Source organism: Danio rerio, chromosome 20 (genome assembly GCF_052040795.2).
Source record: "Danio rerio strain M-AB ecotype USA chromosome 20, GRCz13ab, whole genome shotgun sequence".
In the NCBI taxonomy this organism is placed as follows: domain Eukaryota; kingdom Metazoa; phylum Chordata; class Actinopteri; order Cypriniformes; family Danionidae; genus Danio; species Danio rerio.
Window position 1 is genome coordinate 42,633,953 of NC_141040.1, and position 22,133 is coordinate 42,656,085.

Below are 22,133 nucleotides of genomic sequence, written 5' to 3' on the forward strand. Positions count from 1 at the left end.
AGATGTTTATTTCACAACAGCTGTTAGACATTTTACAGCTATTTTTTAATTCTCTAATCAGGAAAAGAAAACTAAAAACAATTCTACAATTCCTCATGATAATAATAGCAATATATATCCATTTACACAATCTTCCATTTACACAAAAAACTATTTACTGAAGTAAGTGTGATTGGGCAATATTTATAAATAGGCATAAAACTTAAGGCTTCATAATACTCGATTCATTTGGACCAAAAGCAAACAAATATATATTTTGGATTATTTGTGTAGTTTTTTTTTTTCGAAATAAACATACTTTTGACAATGTTGAAGTTGTCATTTAAAAAGTTTATACAATTAAATCTATAAAACTAGAGATTTCTTCTTTTGACACATTAAAATATGTGGTTAAGAAATAACTACATTTACTTTTTCCAATAGCATTGGTCCAACCTGGTCATTATAATAATTCTCATTGTTTAGCCTCGTATAAGTCTAAAATCTCATTCATAATGGTCCTAAAAGTCTTAAATGTGATTTGATGAAACCTGCAGAAATACTGTTATATGTACACAATGTTAAAGCACTATGTTTATATGTTGTGTTGTTAGCTACTGTATGTTGATTAGTGAATGTATGAATGTATGTTTTGACTATTTAAATAAATAAAAAGGGGGAAAATGTAAGTGGTCTATATAGATTTTTTTCTGAGATTTTTCAAGATATGGGTCCTTCATTATTATGTTTTCCCATTTTTACATATTCTCATGCCAAACATCAGGGTAGAGCTGCCTGATTTTACCTTCTTAAAAATGTCAGCTGTGAAGCAGTTTTAAAGCAGAATTGTTTGTTGTGTAAAACAGGCCCTGACCAACATAACACAACAGGGTCAAATAGCACTGGTTTCAGAGATTTATTTTCTTAAAGAGACAGAGCACACTCTGAAGACATTTGCACATTTTTTTTTACACAGCAATGGGCTTAGCTTACATTACAGTGAACCACTACACCACCATATGGGAGGCAAAGCCAAACAAACGAGGAGAAAAAAACAACAACGCAGCTACATGTAGTGTTCTTGTGCAAAATGTAACAAAATATAAATATAAGTACGCATATGACACCACTAGAAATCCCCACAAATTATTGACCTTTCACAAATATGGCATGAAATGTAAAACATCTCAAGGGCAAGAAGGAGGACTTGGTCAGTTTTGTTTGTTCTCTGCTATACAGCACCATAAACAGCAGGGGAAGCCCTACTTTCACTTTTAGTTTGTTTAGGGAAAATTTGGATTTAAGATTTAGTGAAAAGTAAATGTCTTTTTTGGGAGAATAGACCTCATTAAAGCTGCTGTAAGTATTTTATATGTCTCAAAATGTTGAAGTAATTTTGTTTTTTCCAAAAAGGCCCCAGTTTTAAATACTAGTTCAAGTTTGATTTACACATTTTGTACTTACACATATGTTAAAGCATTTAATAGGTGGCTATAATAATAATTTGTATTATTTCTGTCATATGTGTCTGTCATTTTTAGGGCATTGTTGTTGTATGTTTTATTACTAGATATTTTTGCATTGTTGGTAAACTAATTCAATCTTTTTTTAGCTTGGGTTTCATGTATATATTAGTAACTTGAGTGTGGGTAATATAATAGCCATCAGTAGGTAGTAATTCAAGTATAAATACAAGTTTTTGTTCGTTTTGCAAATTAAGTGATTTACATAGACCATTTATATCAAGGATGCAGGATGCACTGAATTTTTAGCTGCTGAAAATTGTTCAAAAGAAGGCTATACTTATCTTTATATCTATAATTATCTTTAGCTGTAATCACTGCGTGGTGTAAAGCAGAATTTCACACTGAACGCAGAAAGCGCTACACTATGAAAGCAATTTGCTGCATCTGAAATTGCATACCTCCGTACTATGTAGTATAAGGCTGCACGATATAGGAAAAAAATTACATTGCAATATTTACCATTTCTGCAATGTATATTGCGATATAAATATAATTTCACAATATGACCTCATTAACTGTTTGGAAACGATTTATAAATTTTATATTGATTGGGACAATTTTGTAGGATTTGCATAAAATCTCCAAAAAGATTAAAACCTAAGTTAACACATTAGAACAGACAAAAGCAACAGAACAAAGAAAAAAATCAAATAAACAACTCGTATATATATAAAAAAATTGTTCCAGGATCAACATAGATGTTAATCCAGGATCGCATCATACTTGGCAAAATCATGAAGTGCTAAGTATTGCACACTCTACTGGCAGGCTTATTTAAAACAAAATACGCACAGCAGCTATGATTAGACCTATTTTATGTCTCCTTCCAATTTTCAGCATGTTTAGAGATCTGTAGGACAGCCACTTGAGAATAGTTTCCATAAACCACCCATTAACCTTTTGTCCTCTCTCTTCCGTTTGCATTTGTAAAAAGGTCATTTATTTAAAACAACAAAATCTCGTCACAAATATATAATGGGTGAAAAAAAAGTTGCGATGACATTTGATTGGTGGCCTCTCAATCGCCCCTCTGCCTCTACTGACGTTCTCATCTGTAGGTCCGCCCGGGGTGTTCCTTGCCCTGGGCTAAATCAACAAGCGCTAATCACGGATTGCGTTTATGCTTGTGTCAGCACATGGTTTCCATACTGACCAACAAATTAGTTTTTATCGGCAGCGATATTTTGCTTGGAGCATTATCTCATTGTTTGGGGGTATGCAGGGATGGGTCTTTTGCATGGCAAATAGTCATGCAAACAACAATCTCCTCTCTCAAACATGAAGAGAGGGAGACTCAGCATTTGGAGGCCTCAGGCACTTTTCAAAGGAAGAACAACATTTTGTAAGGCTTTTGTGAGTATATCCGCAATGTTTGAACTTGCGCGGAATGGTTGACATTTTTGGTTAACAGATGTGTACGAAGGTTAAGGTCACCGTCTGTATTATTAAAATGCCATTTGGGCTGTTTGAAAAGCACTTATTTTATTGTGATTCCAAAGTTAGATGGCGTTTGCAGTCCTGTTTTTTAAGTGTTTAAACTTGCTTGGAATGTTTGACGTTTTTGGTCAACAGATGTTGTACTGTAGGTCAAATGGAGTTTGCAGTTCTTAGACAAAGTGCTGTCGAGACAAGGCGTTGTTGACAGATAAAGAGTCGTCTTGAATGGGTGCCACTTCCTGAGAGAAAAAACCCTGACTCTAGTTTAATTATTGTGGCCACTTGGGCATAGGGCTGGGTAAAGATATTGGTTTTCTAATGAATCTTCTTGGTCTTTATTGAAATAGTTCAGATATCCATTCTTAATATCCCAAGATACAAATTTATCTTTTACTAATTGATTGCTTAATAAAGTTTTTGCCCTATTGAGTGGTGAAAACTTCACTCTTAACCCAAATAGTTGACTTTACTTGAAAATTAATCCACTTAAGTTTTTACAAAAGGTGAAACTAAACAGCTCTAGTTGAATTAACCAGCCCGATCTCTTGATCTCTCCGATCTCTCTTAATTATATCATGTATTATCAGAAAAGTGGCTAATTCGTACAAAGTCATACTATTTCATTTGGTCAAAAAAGCTAGATTTTTAAATGTCCCTTAAACCAACCCCAAACAAATCATTCTAAAATCTATGAATGAGATTGTACAAATTCATATGAATTATCCCTTAAAAAATCCATATCAAATTATCCAAATCAAAAAGTTATATTGTTGTGCGATTAAGTTAAAATTAATCCTTGTTCACTGCTCAAATTTACTACCCTTTTGTTATGTTAGGGATGAAAATATCCACTAAATTAAACTGCAGTAAAATGCATCAGATAATTATTAATAATATTATTATTATTATATTATTCTTTTTTCTTGACAAGTTCACAAATTATATCACTGATTTGGTGAAAAAAACACACAAAATGACATATTTTCTAAAAAAAAAAATAATTAATGGACTAGATTTATTTTACCTTTTATCACAGTTTTGTACATGCGAACGATTAGTAACAACATTGGCTTTGATGCATTGTTAGATTTTCAGTTTTTCTCCCCTATTTGCTGTTCAGGGCTGTTTTTACCCCACTGACTTTCATTGTAACTAGATTTGATAGTGCATAAATACACAGTTTTTGTTTTTATATACTCTATTTATATAATCATATTTAGATTTTCTCAGACACATCAAGGTAAGGGCGCAAAGTCACTCTCACACTTTTTGCTGCTATACTCCATATAAAACCCAGAAACTATGCTTTTTTGCACAGACTAAAGGGTTAACGGTGCCAATTGATGAAAAAATTGTAAAAATTAAAAATTTTCAAAGATGATTCCTTGGATTAAAATTTTTTTTAAGTTGGTTGTAAACAACTTATTTGGGCAGAATTAAAATAAAAACAGATTAGGTTGAACATTACTAAATTTAATTTGATTGTATAAATTTAACACAAATACATTTTTTGCAACAATTTTGCAGAACTCGTTTTTTCAGTGCAATAGAGCAAACCACCAACAATCAAAAATGCATGATTTTATGCTATCATGATTTTGTAATCAAAAAAATGTGGTTATGATGGAAGTCAATGGGGCAAAAACAACCTCAAACAGTAAATTAGGGAGAAATTTTTGAAAATTGCATCAAAAGCAATGTTGTTTCACATGTCCAAGACTTTAATAAAATGTAAAAATAAAAAAAAAATCCAGTCCACAACTACTTTTTTGTATTAAAAATATGGCATTTTGTGTTTTTTTTTTTTTTTTACCAAATCAGTGACATAATTTGAAATAAACATTTCATTGGTGATTTGAAACGAGCAATATTCTGTGTAATCAAATAATTTGGTGTCATATATTAAGTCAATCAAAGTCTTAACTGAATTGATAACCTGTAAATCAAAAAGAATTTTAGAAAGTATCAGTATCAATACCCAGACCTATTTGGACAGAAAAATGAATGTATTTATGGAATGTTGATATAAACAATTTCAGAATTAATACCCAGACCTATTTGAACAGAAAAATGAATGTATTTATGGAATGTTGATATAAACAATTTCAGAATTAAAGCACAGTGTAAGACCATCCACCAAACGGGATCATTTCATTTGTTCTACCATAGGCACTCAGTATAAACCATGTATTTTAATACTACTTACATCTTAACTGGGAAAAAACGATAAAATTAGAATCCTATAAATGTATCTATCTAAAAAAGAGTGGTAGTTAGCCTTTAACATAGACCTCAATTAACCTAAATTTAGATTTTTGTTTCAAGGTGTGAATTACCCAAAAAAAAAAATTGCTAAAAACGAAATATTAAGACGTTCACGAGTAAAAACAGCTTTACACTTCTCCATAACACAGCGCACATAAAGCAAGTGTGGCTTTGAGATTCACCTGTCTGTTAAAGCATTATATCTGCAAATATCCTATTCACACATGTTTCTGAACTGAAACACTGGCATTTACACTATATATACAGCATCTACAAGTTTACAAACATACACACTCGTTTAAAGGCCACTGCGGCTGGCATTTTGATTTAAGTTTTACACCTTGCTTCTTTTTTTTCTTTGTTTGGCGAGACAGGCCGATCGGTTAGGATAGCTTTAGGAGAAACCCTGTGAGGTCTTGAATTGTAGTGCCGGTGTAGAGATCAATTCCTCTTACTCTAGTGGGGGTTGGGACCAAGCATATTAGAAATAATGTCTATGAGGTGGTCCAGGCCGTAGAGGTAGCCGTCTTCTCTGTTTCCCTCCATCCAGGTGGCCCTGTGGCTCAGCTCCTGCCCCTCCGGCAGTGGAGTCGTCTTCCCAAAGTCTATCATCCACACTTTTGCCAGCTCCCGTTTATCATGGACGAAGAGTAGAGAACTGCCAATCACCTGAGCATGAGAGAGGGGTAATGTGTGAAATTTTAGAATATGTCACAGATGTTTTAGGGTGCTTTCACATAGGGCTGGGCGATATTGCAAAAAAAAATATCACAATATCATGTTTCATATTATTTGGTATCGCTAATTATTGAATATATATTTTTTAACAATACATTTAGGAATATTAGGATTTTTTTTATTTAGTCACCTTATTTTAATTTACCAACATTACTAAAGCAAATAGATGTAATGGTCAAAAACAAAAATATTTAACAACATATCTGATCTCTTAATAATAAGATAAACATAAGTGTTAAAGTGACCCTTAAGGCCCGTGCACACCGGATCACTTTTTGCTTACATTTTCTGTCGACGTTTAATGACTCGTGACTAAATAAGGGTGCCAATGTGATCGTGCAAAGCAACGAGCAAAACTCCAGGCGTAAAATCATCGTTTTTAAAGAAACGCCTCATGCTCGTTTTTTGTTTGTTTGTTTTTTTAACTTTTTTTAAACTTTTTTATTTTAGATTGGCACTTTTGTTCACGTGCACAGAGCTGCTGAAGTTACAGTAAACAGCACTTGGAGGTGCTCGAGTGCAAAACTGTCCATGCGAGCACAAATTGAAGAAGATGCCTAGAGGCAATATGAACGTGAAGCTGCTTATTGCACTGGTGAACATTAATCATTTCTTTATCGATAGAGCTGGAGCTGCTACTTAAACCATCCATACGTGTTCAAACCACCAGTAACTTTAACAACAAGCGTGCCAACTTTCTTCTTCTGTGTTACAAGCGGGTGTCAGAATCTTAAATTTGTGTAGCGCCATCTACTGTAACTTCATGGAGTGATTTTGCGTACTCTTTTGCTCAATTGCAGTAAAAATCGCTTGGGTTTGAATCAGGGAAAAACGTCTCAAAAAGCGCTGACGATAAACGCAAATGCAAGCTTCCTGGTGTGTATGAGCCTTTAGACTTGATAGATACAATTTTACAAAGTGAATGGTAAAGTGTAAACACTGAACAAAGCACACTTTAAGATGTCAATAATGATGATACAGTAAACCTCAAACTCTGTCAACAACACAACTTATGATAATGAAATCTGAGCTGTCAAGTAAAGGAACCAACCATCATTATTCAAATACATACTGCAACATTACAAAGTGTGAAGTTGAATAACTACATTACCCCCTATGCTAAAAAAACCTTTTTTGGCTGGGGTGCACAAAAAAAACAAACCAAAAAGCTGCTCTGGCGACATCTATACATCCTTTTTTATTTACAATCTCCACACTGCTGCTATACGGCATTCATTTTTGCATGTGTTGTTATTCTGACCTCTCAGAGGATGACATATGGACGAATCATTGCTGCAGCTTCGATGCAAGTTTATGGAGAAAAGTAAAAAGCCCTGCAGTGTTTGGGTGAGCTGTGTTTGTCTGAGGTAATCAGTCTGTCGTTATTACTGAAATGTGTATATTCCATACAAAGTGTGAAGCAGATTGGTTAGTTCTACTTACATGAATTTATACATGTATGTGTAAGAACATATAATTCTGATTATTTCTACTGTTGGAAGAAATGGAGTTAATTCTTTTTAATTTATAACTTCAAAATGTATGAAATCTACATATTATTTCTAATCAAAATAACATACAAATAACTCTCTAAAATGCTTTAAACAAAATAAATGAATTTTACTTGCATTAGCTTTAATTTCTATCAAAAAAGTTCTATTTTTTTCAGTTACAAAAATGTTTTAAGAAATTGGGTTGAAAAAAAAAAGTTATATACTGTATAGGTTTTTGACACTAAAATAATTATTTTTAAAGTACTTTTTTTACACTTTAAGGAACTAAGGAACTCTAACATTATTTTTAATGTTTCTTAAACTATTTAAAAGAAAAATGTAACCACCCATTCCTAAATAATTGTAAAAATGCTAAAAAGATACATTTTTGAGGGTTTAAAGCAGGGCCGCCCAAACTCTGAGGGCTGGTGTCCTGCAAAGTTTAGTTCCAACCCCAATCAAACACACTTGGGCTAGCTAATCAAGCTCTTACTAGGCTCTCTAGAAACATCCATGCAGGTGTGTTAAGACAAGTTGGAGCTAAAATCTACAGGACACCAGACCTCCAGGGCCAACTTTGGACACCCCTGGTCTAAAGCATTGATTTTTTTTGTTCTTATGCATTATACACAGACCACAGAAATACATTATGAGAATTAAATCCTTTATCACAAATACACGCGTAAACATGACAAAGTAGACACGAATATCCTGTTTCCATTATTTTTGTGAAGCAAACACGAGTTGACTTATTAAACAGATACTTGCACATAGCAGTGCCCTGTTTTTCCACCATACAGTTTGTTTTTGTTATCCATCAATATGAATAAACAAGGCTGGGTGTTTACATTGCCTGTTCTACCACCTTGTATTAAAACAAATGCGATGCATGAAGTGTATTTAGCGTATTTGTTTTTAAAGTCTATTAGAGGTTGCGTGATGATTTGCATACAACCAAGCTGCTATTCTTGTTTCCAGCATGTGGTGTAATCAGATAATTACACAGAGCTGCTTTTTCCCTACATGCTTTTGTGTATTAAGGACATTTCACATGCTCATGTTGTCACATGAATGAGGAAAAGGTCATTTTTTTAGTTGCTTCGTGGTTATAACTGTAGCCAATGTGTTTTAGGATGATGAACAAAAGAGTGACTGTTTACCTCATGCGTTTTGAAAAATGGTGACATTTCCAAAGTGTCCCTGATCTCTTTCAGCCGGTTCAGATAGGAATGCTATGGGAAAAGAGACAAAGTGTAAAACAAAACAACAATAATAATAATAAACCAATAAAAGTAACCATACTTTTAACAAGTATATGGTTCATTTTTATATGACATGGTCTTAATTGCTGTGTACTTAAATTTATATTAATCATTTGGTGCAGTGAACTTGTGTACAAATGTGTTTTGTCCTTATATTAAAAAAAATTTCTGCATGTAATTACATTTATTATTAACCCACCCCTAGGCCAATCCATACCACCAAACCAGATAGTTTGTCTCTTGTATTTCTCACATTCCACACAAGCAATGTGTATAGCAATACCAGTAAATTTCCATTTTTTGCAGACATTTTTATGGTCTCAATCAGGAAAATGGTGCATAAATCACATAGGCGTATTTTGAATCCATTTACTCTTTAAAGTAAAAAAATCATTATGTCTATAGCTTTATGAGAGTGTGTATGTGTGTACCAAGGTTATTATAGTTAATGAAAACAAACAAAAAACAAAAACTATGATTGAAAAAACATTTCCGTTAACTGAAATAAAAATAAGAGTTTGTTTTTTAAAACTAGAACTAACTGAAACGGTTTTGTCTATAAACAAAACTGACTGCAATAACTAAAATTACAGCAAAAAAACGTCCTTAGTTTTCGTCTTTGTTACGGCACCTGAGTCTGTAATCCTAATGCCATTGGCCAGATTAAGTCAGTCCTCCCTTAGGCATTCTTGCTGTTGCTGTGACAACAGTGTTGCCAACTTAGCTTAAATGAGAGGATCTGGCGAAACGGAAGTTTATTTCATAGCAGAAAATTGTAATGGAATTTCGATGGAATGAAAGTGAATCATGCTTCAGTTGGGTTGCAAACTGTAACTGTAAGAAACTTTTTAAATTATGGTGATGTTTTAACTGACTGTCCTAACATGGGAGGCCTAAAAAGAAGCCTTGCACACATATTTTACTTATGGCTGCTATCTTTCAGGCTGTTGTATTTGAATTTGAGGATGGGTAGATGATAATTGTGGATGGCAGTGCTCTTGTGTCAAAAAATGTAGCCTATCTTTGGTTAAGTTTTTATTGTACAATATTTATTCTGATGATTTTGAATCTTACACCTAAAAAAAAAATCCTAATTTACAAAAAAAAAACAACAAACTAAAACTAACACTGAAAAAAACTAATAATAAACTAAAACCAGGCAATTTCAATATATAAAAACTTATAAAAACAAGTAAATATACCTCTAAAAACTAATTAAAACTATCTTGATTTGAAAACAAAACAAAAAAATAACTAAAACTAGTGAAAAAACCTTGGTGTGTACACATTAAAATCAAACCACAGTTCCATGCTCTATTCTAATGTATGCCAAAGAAGTTATTTCAGCAATATATGAGCAGTTAACTATGCATTGTGTGTGTAAATAAAAGCACATTCATCTTTAATATCTAAAGCACGTTTATCAGATGAATCACAGAGCATGAATCAGGATGCACATTAGCTTTCATGACACACTGTAGACAAACATAGGGTTAAATAAAGGCTCCACCAAAAGCCAAGGACAGTTTCTCTGGAAATGTTTGTCTATAAGGCCGAGCTTTGTAAGGAAACACCCCAGTTACGTGGGAATCCTGCAATTAAATGTCTTTGTCAAGGTGCCAACACCTTGTTAATATTTAAACCTGCTTAGATTGCATTTACAGTACTTAAATGCCACAAAAACACACATGGCAGTCATGTGTTATTATGGAAATATTTGCACATTTGCATGTGTGTATTTATCTGTATTTTAATCAAGTTTGTGTGCAACATGAACAGCAGGCCAACGTTTGTTGGGCTCAAACAATCTACAACCTTAAGGCTAAATGAGAGTTTAGCTCCACCTGTCCGCTTTCAGAGACTTTCAGACAGGCAGAAGGCCCTGAAGCACTAAAACACGTGAACACACTCTTACCAGGATGTTCTTGTTTCCTTTGACGAAGTCTTGGAAGGCTTCGGTCACTTGTTCACGGGTCTTGGTCTTTTTAAAGTCCCTGTTTACCGTTCCGTCCTCTTTCTGTAAAAGGGAAAGATAAACTCAGTGTACATATCAAAAAATACAAACAAGTTTAAAAAACAGTTCTACATCATAGTACATGTTAATATATGCTTTATACCGCATTAGACAAACCTGTAAGCACAAAATCATGTTTATGATTTCTCATATTTAAGTATGTTGCTGGCATTAAAATGTTTTAGCATGTTAGTATTATTTGAACATGTTTCTAGCATGCTGCTAGCATTTAACATGTTTTGGATGTTAGTATCATCTGAACATGCTTCTAGCACAGGAGTGGGCAAACTCGGTCCGGTTCAGGGCCGGTGTCCTGCACAGTTTAGCTCCAACTCTAATCAAACACACCTGCGTATAGATTTCTAGTGATCCTAAAAACACTGATTAGCATGTTCAGGTGTGTTTGATAAGTGTTGGAGCTAAACTGTGCAGGACAACGGCCCTCCAGGACTGAGTTTGCCCATCCCTGTTCTAGCATGTTGCTAACATTAACATGTTTTGGGATGTCGCTATCATTTGAACATGTTTCTAGCATTGAACATATTTTGGAATTTTGGTATTATTTTAACATGTTTCTAGCATGTTGCTTACATTTAACATGTATTGAATGTTCGTATCATCTGAACATGTTTCTGGCATGTTGCTAGCATTAACATGTTGTAAAATGATGGTATCATTCGAACATGTTTCTAGCATGTTGCTAGCATTAACATGTTTTGGAATATTGGTATCGTTTGAACATGTTTCTAGCATGTTGCTAGCATTTAACATGTTTTGGAATGTTGGTATCATTTGAACATGTTTCTAGCATTAACATGTTTTGACATGTTAGTATCATTTGAACATGTTGCTAGCATTAACATGTATCGGAATGTTGGTATTGTTTGAACATGTTTCCAGCATGTTGCTAGCATTTAACATGTTTTGGATGTTAGTATTATCTGAACATGTTTCTAGCATTGTTGCTAACATTAACATGTTTTGGCATGTTAGTATCATTCGAACATGTTGCTAGCATTAACATGTTTTGGGATGTTGGTATCATTTGAACATGTTTCTAGCATTTAACATGTTTTGGAATGATGGTATCATTTGAACATGTTTCTAGCATGTTGCTAGCATTTAACATGTTTTGACATGTTAGTATCATTTGAACATGTTGCTAGCATTAACATGTATTGGAATGTTGGTATTGTTTGAACATGTTTCTAGCATGTTGCTAGCATTTAACATGTTTTGGAATTATGGTATCGTTTGAACATGTTTCTAGCATGTTGCTAGCATTAACATGTTTTGGAATGTTGGTATCGTTTGAACATGTTGCTAGCATTTAACATGTTTTGAAATTTTGGTATCATTTGAACATGTTGCTAGCATTTAACATGTTTTGGAATGATGGTATCAATTGAACATGTTTCTAGCATGTTGCTTGCATTAACATGTTTTAGATGTTAGTATCATCTGAACATGTTTCTAGCATGTTGCTAGAATTAACATGTTTTGACATGTTAGTATCATTTGAACATGTTGCTAGCATTAACATGTTTTCGGATGTTGGTATGTTTCTAGCATGTGGCTTGCATTAACATGTTTTGAATGTTAGTATTGTTTGAACACAATGACTGTAAAAAATATGGACGACGCGACAGCCCTTTTTCCCATTGAACGCCTTGAGGGCAAAACGCCTGCTTGACGGGCACAAACTGTCGCAAAAGACTGCTGAAATTGGAGCCAGACATGCGCAGAAGGACTGTCTGATGGAGCCAGAGGAGGAGCCGCGAAAATGAGCAGAGTCGAGCTTCCAATCAAACGCTTTATGTAAAATCAACTACGCCCCCCGAACTTCTCAGCATGCGTTTGCTGTCATATCAACACAAATGGATGTAATAACGTTAACAAATATGAGGGTTTTATATATTCAATCGCGCCAGCTCCAGGCCGCAGCGCACAACTTACTCGCGGCGTCGCGGGCTGATTCCGGCTCGCATGCGGCAGCGCCTGCTCGCTCGGCCGCCGCATCTGGCTCGATTGACTCGGACTGGAATCGGGCAGTGAGTCCAGGCATCCGGAGTAGGTCCAGCAGAGGTAACATTAGTCAGTCTGAGCTCTAAGAGATAAGTCTCCGGCAGGCGAGAATCTAGCCGGAACTGTGTTTTGCTATCTGGGTGGCTAGGCGTGTATCAGCAAACTAATAAAGCCCGAAAAAAGCCCTGAACTTAGCGAATAAACAGTGTTCCACCAGGATCATGTATGTCAGAAACTATAGTTTACTGCTGAACTCATTTTGTCATGGTAAAATAACACAGAAATCGAATAATAACATTTCAGTCTACTTCAGTCTCCTGCCGAAGTTCAGACGCCGCGCTTTGAGAAACTGTCAATCACAGCTGTCAATCACGATGACACGCCCAGCATTAAATTACTGCTAAAAACAAACTGTTTACAAAAATGAAGATCTGCACCTATTTCAGCACAATAACCAGTGCCTTAATCGACCAGAACTATCTTTCGGGACATTTTATTGCAAGTGTAATATTTTTTTTTATTTGGGCTCAAGTCTCCTTCATTAACACGGAGGAGGCGGGCTTTATGACTTGTACTGCAGCCAGCCCCCAGGGGGCGATCTAACGGCCGAAACCTTCACTCAAACGTAGGCTTGCGGCACACTTGTTTGAACATGTTTCTAGCATAAAAATGTTTTGGCATATTAGTATCATGAACATGTTTCTAGCATGTTGTTAGCTTTAAAATGTTTTGGCATATTAGTATCATCTGAACATGTTTCTAGCATGTTGCTTGCATTAACATGTTTTGGCATGTTAGTATAATTTGAACATGTGTCTTGCATACAATTAATTCATTCAGTTGATCATGTAAGAGGGAATATTCACATAATGATTCAAATGATTCACTCAGAGCGAGTCTTCATTTAACAATTCAGGGATTCAACTGAACATGTAAGTGCGAATATTCATTAAATGATTCACTGATTTAGATGATTTAGTCAGAGCGAACCTCCACTTAACAATTCACTGATTCAAGTGATCATGTCAGAGGGAATAGTGACTTAAAGATTCAAATGATTCAGTCAGAGCGAGTCTTCACTTATTAATTTACTGATTCAATTAATCATGTCAGACCAAATAATCGCTTAATGATTTTATTGATTCAGTCAAAGCGAGTCTCCACTTAACAATTCACTGATTCAAATAACCCTGTCAGAATTCACTTCACTTAATGATTCACTGATTCAAATGATTTGATCAGAACAAATCTCGTTGTGCATTACTTTCTGAACAGGGTAGGTTTTATACAAAAAGTAAACATACAATTTAAACAACACAAATTAATGATGAAAACTCTTACCTGCTGCTATAGCAAATTCTAAAGTTTTTGCTAAAATATGAACACTTTTTGCCATGTGACATATAGCCCTATTAAAGATTTGTGGAACAGTATAACAGTACTGCATGTCTTAGTCAACATCTTCAAGTAAACATGATATTTTTAGAGTATGATTTGTGCGTCTTAGTTAAGAAGAGTCATAACTGGTATAAACAAACAACAGGAAGCTTAGCCACAGACATAACAAGAGACATTATTTAGGGCATCCCCATTGACAAATAGAGTAAACGAGGGGGAGAATCTGCTCTTTGTGCAAATGGAAAGTGAAAAGGGCAACTTCTCGTTACTATTATTCATGCAGGACATCTACAGAGCTCTCATTAACCAAGATTTAGCAAAGGAAAATCCTGATAAAGACCAAACATAAGCCTTCTGATCTCCTCTTCCTTGTCTTAATGGAATCGTGGCTGCCTAGTTGGACTTAATTAGCTGTGGTTTCCGAGTTTGTATTAAGCCTTTTTGACATTTTCCATGAGTGTTATAGGGTGGTGTGCGGTAGGCCTGAATTACAGAACTGAAATCATGTTGTGAGAGCTGCGGCCTGTCAGTGACTGATGTCAGGCTCAAAAGACGTGCCACAAACAGGCTGTGTGTGTGTGTGACAGAACCATTCAGTCACAACCAAGCTCTTGAAAAAGGCCAATCCTGCCCCTTCACCTCGGTCTGAAATCCAGGATCTAATTAAAAAAATGTGGGTTTCAGTGTCGCCGCGATTCCACAGAAAACAGCGCCTTTATTGACTTATCATTCCAGTGAAGCTCACTTGACGGCATTGTTGTCACATAACCTTTATTTAGATAGCTTCAAATATAAATAATTAAGAGATTTAGATTATGGTGTGGTATTTAAGGTTATGGTGTGAATGGAGCCAGATTTTAATGTGAAGTGCTTTTATAAAATGACTTTCATTCAAATGTCTGATGTTGAAAGGCCCGGAACACTCAGTGACCCCAGCATACATCACTGACGATGCGTCCCAATGCATCTAAATAGTGTATCTTGGACACTATTATTATTATTAAAGGGGCCATAGATATAGATGAAAATCTGGATCTACCTAGACATAGCTGAATAATAAGTGTTCAGTCAGTGTATTTTAATGAATGTAACACCAAACACCCTAGTTTCCTCATTCCCATGCAAGTTTTCTGAGTGTAAATATGTGGTGAAAAACAGGCCAACTGAAACAACAGGCATAATTTTATGCTGCACACTGGATTATTAATATGCACACCCCTGGCAGTGTTTGATTGGCCTCAATATTTCCCAGTGAGATTACAACAATTGAATTATTTTGTCATTATTCATTCATTCATTTCCTTTTTGGCTTAGTCCCTTCATTAATCAGGGGTCACCACAGTGGAATGAACCACCAACTTTTTCAGCATATGTTTTAAGCAGCGACCCATCACTGGGAAACACCCATACACTTCCATTCACATACATACAGTTTAGCTTATCCAATTCACTTATACTGCATGTCTTTGGACTGTGTGGGAAACCGGAGCACCCGGAGGAAACCCATGCGAACACGGGGAGAACATGCAAACTCCACACAGAAATGCCAAATGGCTCAGCCAAGGCTCGAACCAGCAATCTTCTTGCTGTGAGGCGACATTGCTACCCTTTGCGCCACTGAGAGGCAGGAAGAGTAAATTAACTTTCTGTAAAGCAATCAGGTATGTGTCATCAGCATGCCAGAATGCTAAATGCAGGATTTAGAAATTATACATTTATTCAGTGCCACCCCAGAGGCATTAGTTCTGTTTATATTAACCTTTTGTTAGTTTAATGTGTATGTTGTGAAATTCTCCACATTAAAAAATCAGACACATGTAAACTGCTTAATATGTGCTTTAATACATATTTATGCATCATGTCATATCACTCAGCTCTTATTTTATTTTATTTTTTTCTGAAATAACTCTAAAAAACTCATCTGTTTATGCTGAGTATGATATTATTATAATTATTTTGAAGGGGGGTATTCAATTGTTATTTAATATTTAGCCACAAGTGCTGTCGATAAAGCTTAATTTGTTTTAGGAATTCATATCTTTAAAAAAACATTCAGCTGAATGTGACATTCACAATGTTTACATGGACATTAGTAATCGAATTCTTTGCCTTAATCTGAATAAGACAATAATATAATAAAGGCATTTACATGAGTTGCTTTTTGAATGATCCATGATCCAGTTTTACACGTTATAACGCATAGTTTGATTAACATCTTTGTTTTACCACCCTATCCACATTTCCTAAAGAGTTTAATATAATTTTGGGTGTTTCATAATTTTTTTTTCGACTTTGAAACTGCCGGACTGCAGCTACTTTTAACACTTTAACACTTTATTCATGCCCCGCATGACGAACTGAGGTGTTGGATGTGCATATGAAGTAAGGACTGCTGAAAGAATGTTGTTTTAATGGAATTTGACACCGCATTTCACGATGAGTGTGTCTGTGGTTTTCGGTAGGTGCAGCTTCATAATGTTGGGTCAAACAGTCGTGTGTGTATAGACTATTCTGTCGCAAAATGCAGCAACATGTCCTACATGACGGTAATAGTTTGATTAGTTTCTGTGTCTGTGCTGCACTTTAATAATACTATTAAAACCAGCATACTCCACATGTCTTAATTCGATTTTCCTTAGTTCAATTATTACCTTAATCTGAATAAATTAATAAAAAATCGCTGTTTACATGGTAGACTCAATCAGAGTATTGTCTTAATTGTATTAAAATCGGATTACTGGTGTCCATGTAAACATACTCACTGATACGTTTAATATTTTTTGCAATTTTACCTCATGTCTTTACTCAGGTTTCTAGAGGAAGTATCAAAACACCAAAATTCCGTCAAAGGTTTTTACCTTGATGCCCTCGATGCGGAAGCCGAGCGTGGCGGTGGAGCTGATGGTTTCTCTCCACTGCATGTACCTCGGCTTAGTGACCGCTTTCTGCTCATTCTCCTTTTCTGTGGGAGCGTCCGGATCCACCTCGATCATCTTTTGGTACATGTCAGCTCTCAAACTAGGCTTCTTTCTGGCTTTTGTCAGCTCCTCTTCCAGATATGTCCTGCAAAAGAAGAGAAAATAACATTACTCACTGGCTCAGATTTCCTGAATTTAATGCATGCGTTGAATCATCAAATGTTGAAATTCCTAATACGAGATCTTATAGCATCTTATTAGATAGAAGGCTTGGAAACTATATTAATTGTATATTTATTTTCAGTTTACTCCCTGGTTTAAAGCATACATTTTGCACACATTTAAGAATGTTTTTTCATTATTTTGATGTTTTATTTTCATGGCAAAGATGGAAAAAAGAATAGAAATTTCCATAGAAATGTTATTTAGTAAATATAACGTCTAGTGTGATAACTTTTGTAATATTTAAACTGTTTAAATAATAACTTTACGGTTGTTTTAGGCTTCATGATGTTTTGTTATAGCCAGTGTTGGGTAAGTTACTTTAAAAAAAGTAATAAATTACAATTTACTGATTACTACTGGAAAATTTTATTTGATTACGTTACTAATTACTTCATGTAAAAAGTAATCAGATTACTAAATTATTTACTTTGAAATTACTTTTAAAGCATAAAAAATAAAAAAAGAAACTGCAGCTCTTTCAGTAATTTTATATTTGCTGAAAAACATTACAATGGCTTGATCACTGCAGCTTGACATATTCAAAATACTTAAAGAAAAAAAAACTTACATTTTCACATCATTCACTTGAACCAAACCTGTTAATCTTTTTTAAGAAAACTGGATACCTGTAACCATTGACATCCATAGCATGAAGAAGCATAGCATGAAGTAATTAGTCTACCAAAATGTGCATATTCCATACAAAGAATGAAGCAGATCGGTCAGTGCTTGTCAAGTGACTTGGGGTTTTCAACTGCGTGAGCCTGGAAAATGTGAGCGCACACAATATGCGCGCCTCCATTGGAAATAACTTGCGCACACAAAAAGACACGATATGTAATTGGCCCTATAAGCAGCTATGCATCTCTTCACATTCATTCATTTTAGCCTGTTTAGGTTGAGTTGGGTTGACGTGTTTTTGGGCACTGGTGTTCTCCTGGCCAATGAGTATTGTCGTAGAATGCTTTCTGTTCAAGTGCTTGAACAAAAGCAGTCGAAAGTTCTTTAGAGACTCGACACAGACTGCATTTTATAGCAATATTTAAGTGCTATAAGTGATGTTTGTATTTTCACTTAAAGAAGCAACCACTCTCGACAGCAACCATTTCAGCCCACGTTCTCCAGCAATTTAAAAGTGCATGGTTTTAAATGTCGTTGCAGTGGAAAACGTGATTTAAAAGAAGTATTTATTTTCTTCTAAAAACTATTTGTAACGTAAGTAACACAATTATATTGACTTTAGTAGCTGTAATGAAATTACACACATTTAAAGTGTAATTCGTTAGAAACTGCGTTCCTCACAAATGTTATTATAATACAGTAATGTGTTACTATGGAACGCCTTACACCCAAGTCTGGTTACATCAATACATTACAAAGATTAGCAAGCAATCATTATAATGTTAAAATTATTAATACGGGATATGTGAAAAACGAGTAAACTCATTGCTTTAACATCATGTTGCCTTTACTTTAAAAAAGTGAGTAAACCCATTGTAACTTGGCTTTATTTTAAGAATTACTCTTTCACTTAATTTTGAGGCAGTGAGTTTACTCACTTTTTTTAAGTAAAGTCAACTAATCCCTTACAGTGGGTTAGCTGTAGTCATGGCAACTAAATATTTATCGTCCATTTATTCATCAACTTCACTTCACTTGGAAACAGAGGAAGAAACGGAGAAGAAGTGTGTGCGAATCTAAAAAGCGTTGCATTGTTTTGTTTGGACAGGCCAAGCAGAGGTTCTGTTAATATCCTGACCATCTGGTTATCTCTATATTTGTCCATGGCTGCTGCCGTGATTCGGTCAGGCTTGCAACAGCAAACAGAGCGTCCCAGGAACAACAGAGATGAGAAAGCCGAGCCATGAGCGTAGGGGAAAACTGTGCTGAGGGATGGTGGATGTGTATTAATGTCTTCTTTGCTACAAGTTTCCTTTAGCATAATAGATAACAGAGCTGTTCTTCTGCTCGGTCTCTGAGGAGTGAAGCACTTGTTCATCTTCCCTGCTGCTTGGAATCTATAACATCTGTGCAAATAATAGGTCAATGAAACTATTCATTTTAAAATAACATGCAGGATGTTTCAAGTCAGTGGACATGATGTTGCTCAAGTGTGAGATAAGAAACGATGAAGAAGATTTCATTTTTGCAAGGAGGGGAATTAGTGAGTTATAGATTCAGCTCTCTGTGTAGTGTATTATACACAAAAGACAAACTGTTTTCAGGTACAACTTATGAAATATTCTAGACTGCTTCTATGCAGAATACACCACAAACCATTGTCATTTTGTATTATTTATATATAAACAACAATTATATTATTAATTCATATTTTTAATTATTTTTTTTTAAGTTTAGTTTTCATGTAAGTTTCCCCTTTATACTAAAATCACTTTTATTAGGGGTTTAAACATAGTTGTGTGGCAACAGTGTGTGAATATAGCCAGTCTCTAATGGTAAACAAATATTTTTTTTTATAATCACACTTAATAAAAGCAGTCTGCAGAAACCATTTGTTTGACATTCTACCTCTGTATGTCATCAAAGAGGAAAAGCCCCGCCCATTAGTGATGCTCTCTCCCTCATTAGCATAGTGTTACAGTCACCAGCGATCTAGCTAATGCAAATGACTGAAGAACTACGCACATGCCAAAGTTATGAACAACATATCCTGTCATGCACCTCACTCGCACCTGTTCCGTTTTTACATTGATTACATGCAAACAGCCGGAGGATCATGGTGAACTGATTATATAGATTTTAAACACAGCACAGACACACACTTCAGTGCTGAGTCTTGTTTTACTGTACCTTGACCTTATGACACGTTTTCCCTTGCCTTGTCTAGCCGTGTTTTGACCCTTGCTTTGTGTCTTTGTTGTTGTAGTTTGCCGCCTGTACCTACTGCTCACCTGTTTATTGACCTTGACCTGGATTATCTGTATGTACCCGTTTGCCGTGCCTGCCTGATCTATTTGTCTAATAAACTGCATGTGAATACTTAACTTCGTCGTCCAGTGCCCTTTATCTGCCATTATGCTGACACATTGGCATTTGTAGCTCCACCCTCTTTTTTAAAAGAGGCCCGGGAGCATAATCTAATTTGAATTTAAAGCGACAGTCAATAAAATGGCACAAATTGGATAAAAACCTAAAAGGGTGCAGTTTCAGATTTATAAAACATTATTTGTGGGGTACCACAAATGGATACCCTAATGAAGGCAGCTCTCTGCCAAAAAGCGTAGGTTTTTTAAAGATTAGCCATGTGAATAAAGGCTTTTTAATATTCTTTCTACATTTTTCGAGTGCCTCGGACTGATTTTTGTTGTCTATTCTGATGAATCCCTCGCCCAAACAGCACCAACAGATTATTTAAGCTACCTTTGTGAATTTTTTGTTTGATTTCGGATTATTTGTGCGGTTTTTAGAGCTAAAATTTCACATATACGCTCTAGGATCATCTTATTATTATTTACATCTTGTAAAAATGTGCAAAATAGGTGCCCTTTAAAATTATCTTAGCCAATGTGTTTCATTGACTTAAAAAAAAATCTATTTTGTTTTAATTATTGTGCTTTAAGTTTTGTAAATTTTATCATTTAAAGCTCCAGTGTAATGCAAGTTAAGTTAAAGTTTTTCTTTTCCCTCAAACTTTAAGGTTTTAAGGATATACAGTCATAGAGTGGTTGCAAAAATGATAAGGAATATTGCTCAGCATATTCGGAAGTATTTTAGGTTCTGAGTGTGGGTGTAAGGTGATGGAGGGGTTTGTAGTATTGCTGTATGGTTGCTATGGTTTTCTGGATAATTTCTATTCTGCTTAGGTGGTTACTAAAAAAGTGATTTTAACAAATTAGCACACACACACATACAGATGAAGTCAGAATTATTAGGAAAATAGCATTTACCATCAAGTCACCTGGTGGATATTGCAATATTAATATAGCAATATCCAGTATATATATATTGAAGAAAAACTAAATGTCGCAGCCCTAGTTGATAGGTTAGTCTCATTCTCACAATCGCAGCAAACATACCTAATGCCCATCTTGCAGTCCATGACACAGGGAAGGTCAAAATCTGCCAGCAAGTCCTCCATTTGATTGTACCTCTCTCCATCCTTCTCAACATCTCCATGATAAGCAGGAACGTAGGGCTTTAATATGTCTCTCATCAGCCTGTCCAGACACTGCTGCTCACACTCGCAGTGTTTCTTCAGGATGCGGCCATTCGCCCCTGCCTTGAAATTGCCTGAAGAGAAGAGCATGGCATTTTCAGCATATAAAGTATTATCATAAACTGTCTATATGTATGTTATTTTTCTATATCTAGCTTCAAAGCAGTTCACATTGCTCTGTGCTTTGAATGCATTACTGATAAAAAGTTATGCAACATCTACATCTTCTTTCTCTGTCCACCCTATACACAACTCCTTAACTTTTCTGATTTTGACTGTAATGTAATAGCATGCACCTTTTGTAGGGCTGCATTGGAATGATGATTATTGTGAAAAGTGCAATACAAGTAAAATTGAATTGAATCTATTGTGGCTGTACCTGCGTGGCCAGCCAGCTGGATCCAAGGATACTTCTTCTTGAAGGACATCACAAATGGGGACCAGTGCACCATGTTCTTGATCTTCTTCCATGATTTATGCTGTTTGGAGACAAAAAAGCAAGCAAGATGACTTTAAATTATTAATGCTTTAGATGCAAGCGATGTAAAGATTAGGTCCAATCGATCGGCCAGAGATCACATGAACCGCAAGTGTTCGTTTACGGGTTTCCAAGCAGAGGAAGATCCATTTTAACTTCTTGTGCATCAAACATCCGCTCCAATTGTTTTCTTTGTTG

At 35.2% G+C, this 22,133-nt stretch overlaps 1 protein-coding gene and 1 long non-coding RNA gene across 8 annotated transcripts in view; one reads left to right on the forward strand and one right to left on the reverse strand.

Annotated features, from left to right (window-relative positions):
* Positions 1 to 22,133, forward strand: part of LOC141379398 (uncharacterized) — a 74,003-nt gene that overhangs the window by 7,776 nt on the left and 44,094 nt on the right. Inside the window, exons 3-5 of one of the 4 annotated variants that reach the window (XR_015518829.1) lie at positions 5,758 to 5,893; positions 7,214 to 7,312; positions 16,947 to 17,184. The exons of 2 other annotated variants lie outside the window; for them this stretch is intronic. This is a non-coding gene — a long non-coding RNA (uncharacterized LOC141379398). Of the gene's footprint in view, positions 1 to 5,757; positions 5,894 to 7,213; positions 9,800 to 16,946; positions 17,185 to 22,133 lie in introns of those variants that run through there. One more of the 4 variants, XR_015518828.1, reaches the window with a different exon arrangement.
* Positions 4,395 to 22,133, reverse strand: part of itpkb (inositol-trisphosphate 3-kinase B) — a 64,414-nt gene continuing 46,675 nt past the window's right edge. For 2 of the 4 annotated variants that reach the window (XR_015518710.1, XR_015518711.1), the window contains exons 3-9: positions 21,837 to 21,936; positions 21,318 to 21,531; positions 16,996 to 17,200; positions 10,616 to 10,717; positions 8,599 to 8,670; positions 4,997 to 5,876; positions 4,395 to 4,926 (exon numbers count right to left, since the gene is read on the reverse strand). Coding sequence is in view for 2 of the 4 variants with exons in the window: in XM_087298524.1 (XP_087154650.1) it covers positions 5,664 to 5,876; positions 8,599 to 8,670; positions 10,616 to 10,717; positions 16,996 to 17,200; positions 21,318 to 21,531; positions 21,837 to 21,936 (906 nt within the window). In the remaining 2 variants the exon portion in view is untranslated. Of the gene's footprint in view, positions 5,877 to 8,598; positions 8,671 to 10,615; positions 10,718 to 16,995; positions 17,201 to 21,317; positions 21,532 to 21,836; positions 21,937 to 22,133 lie in introns of all 4 variants that reach the window. The other 2 variants (XM_087298524.1, XM_087298525.1) reach the window with 1 other exon arrangement.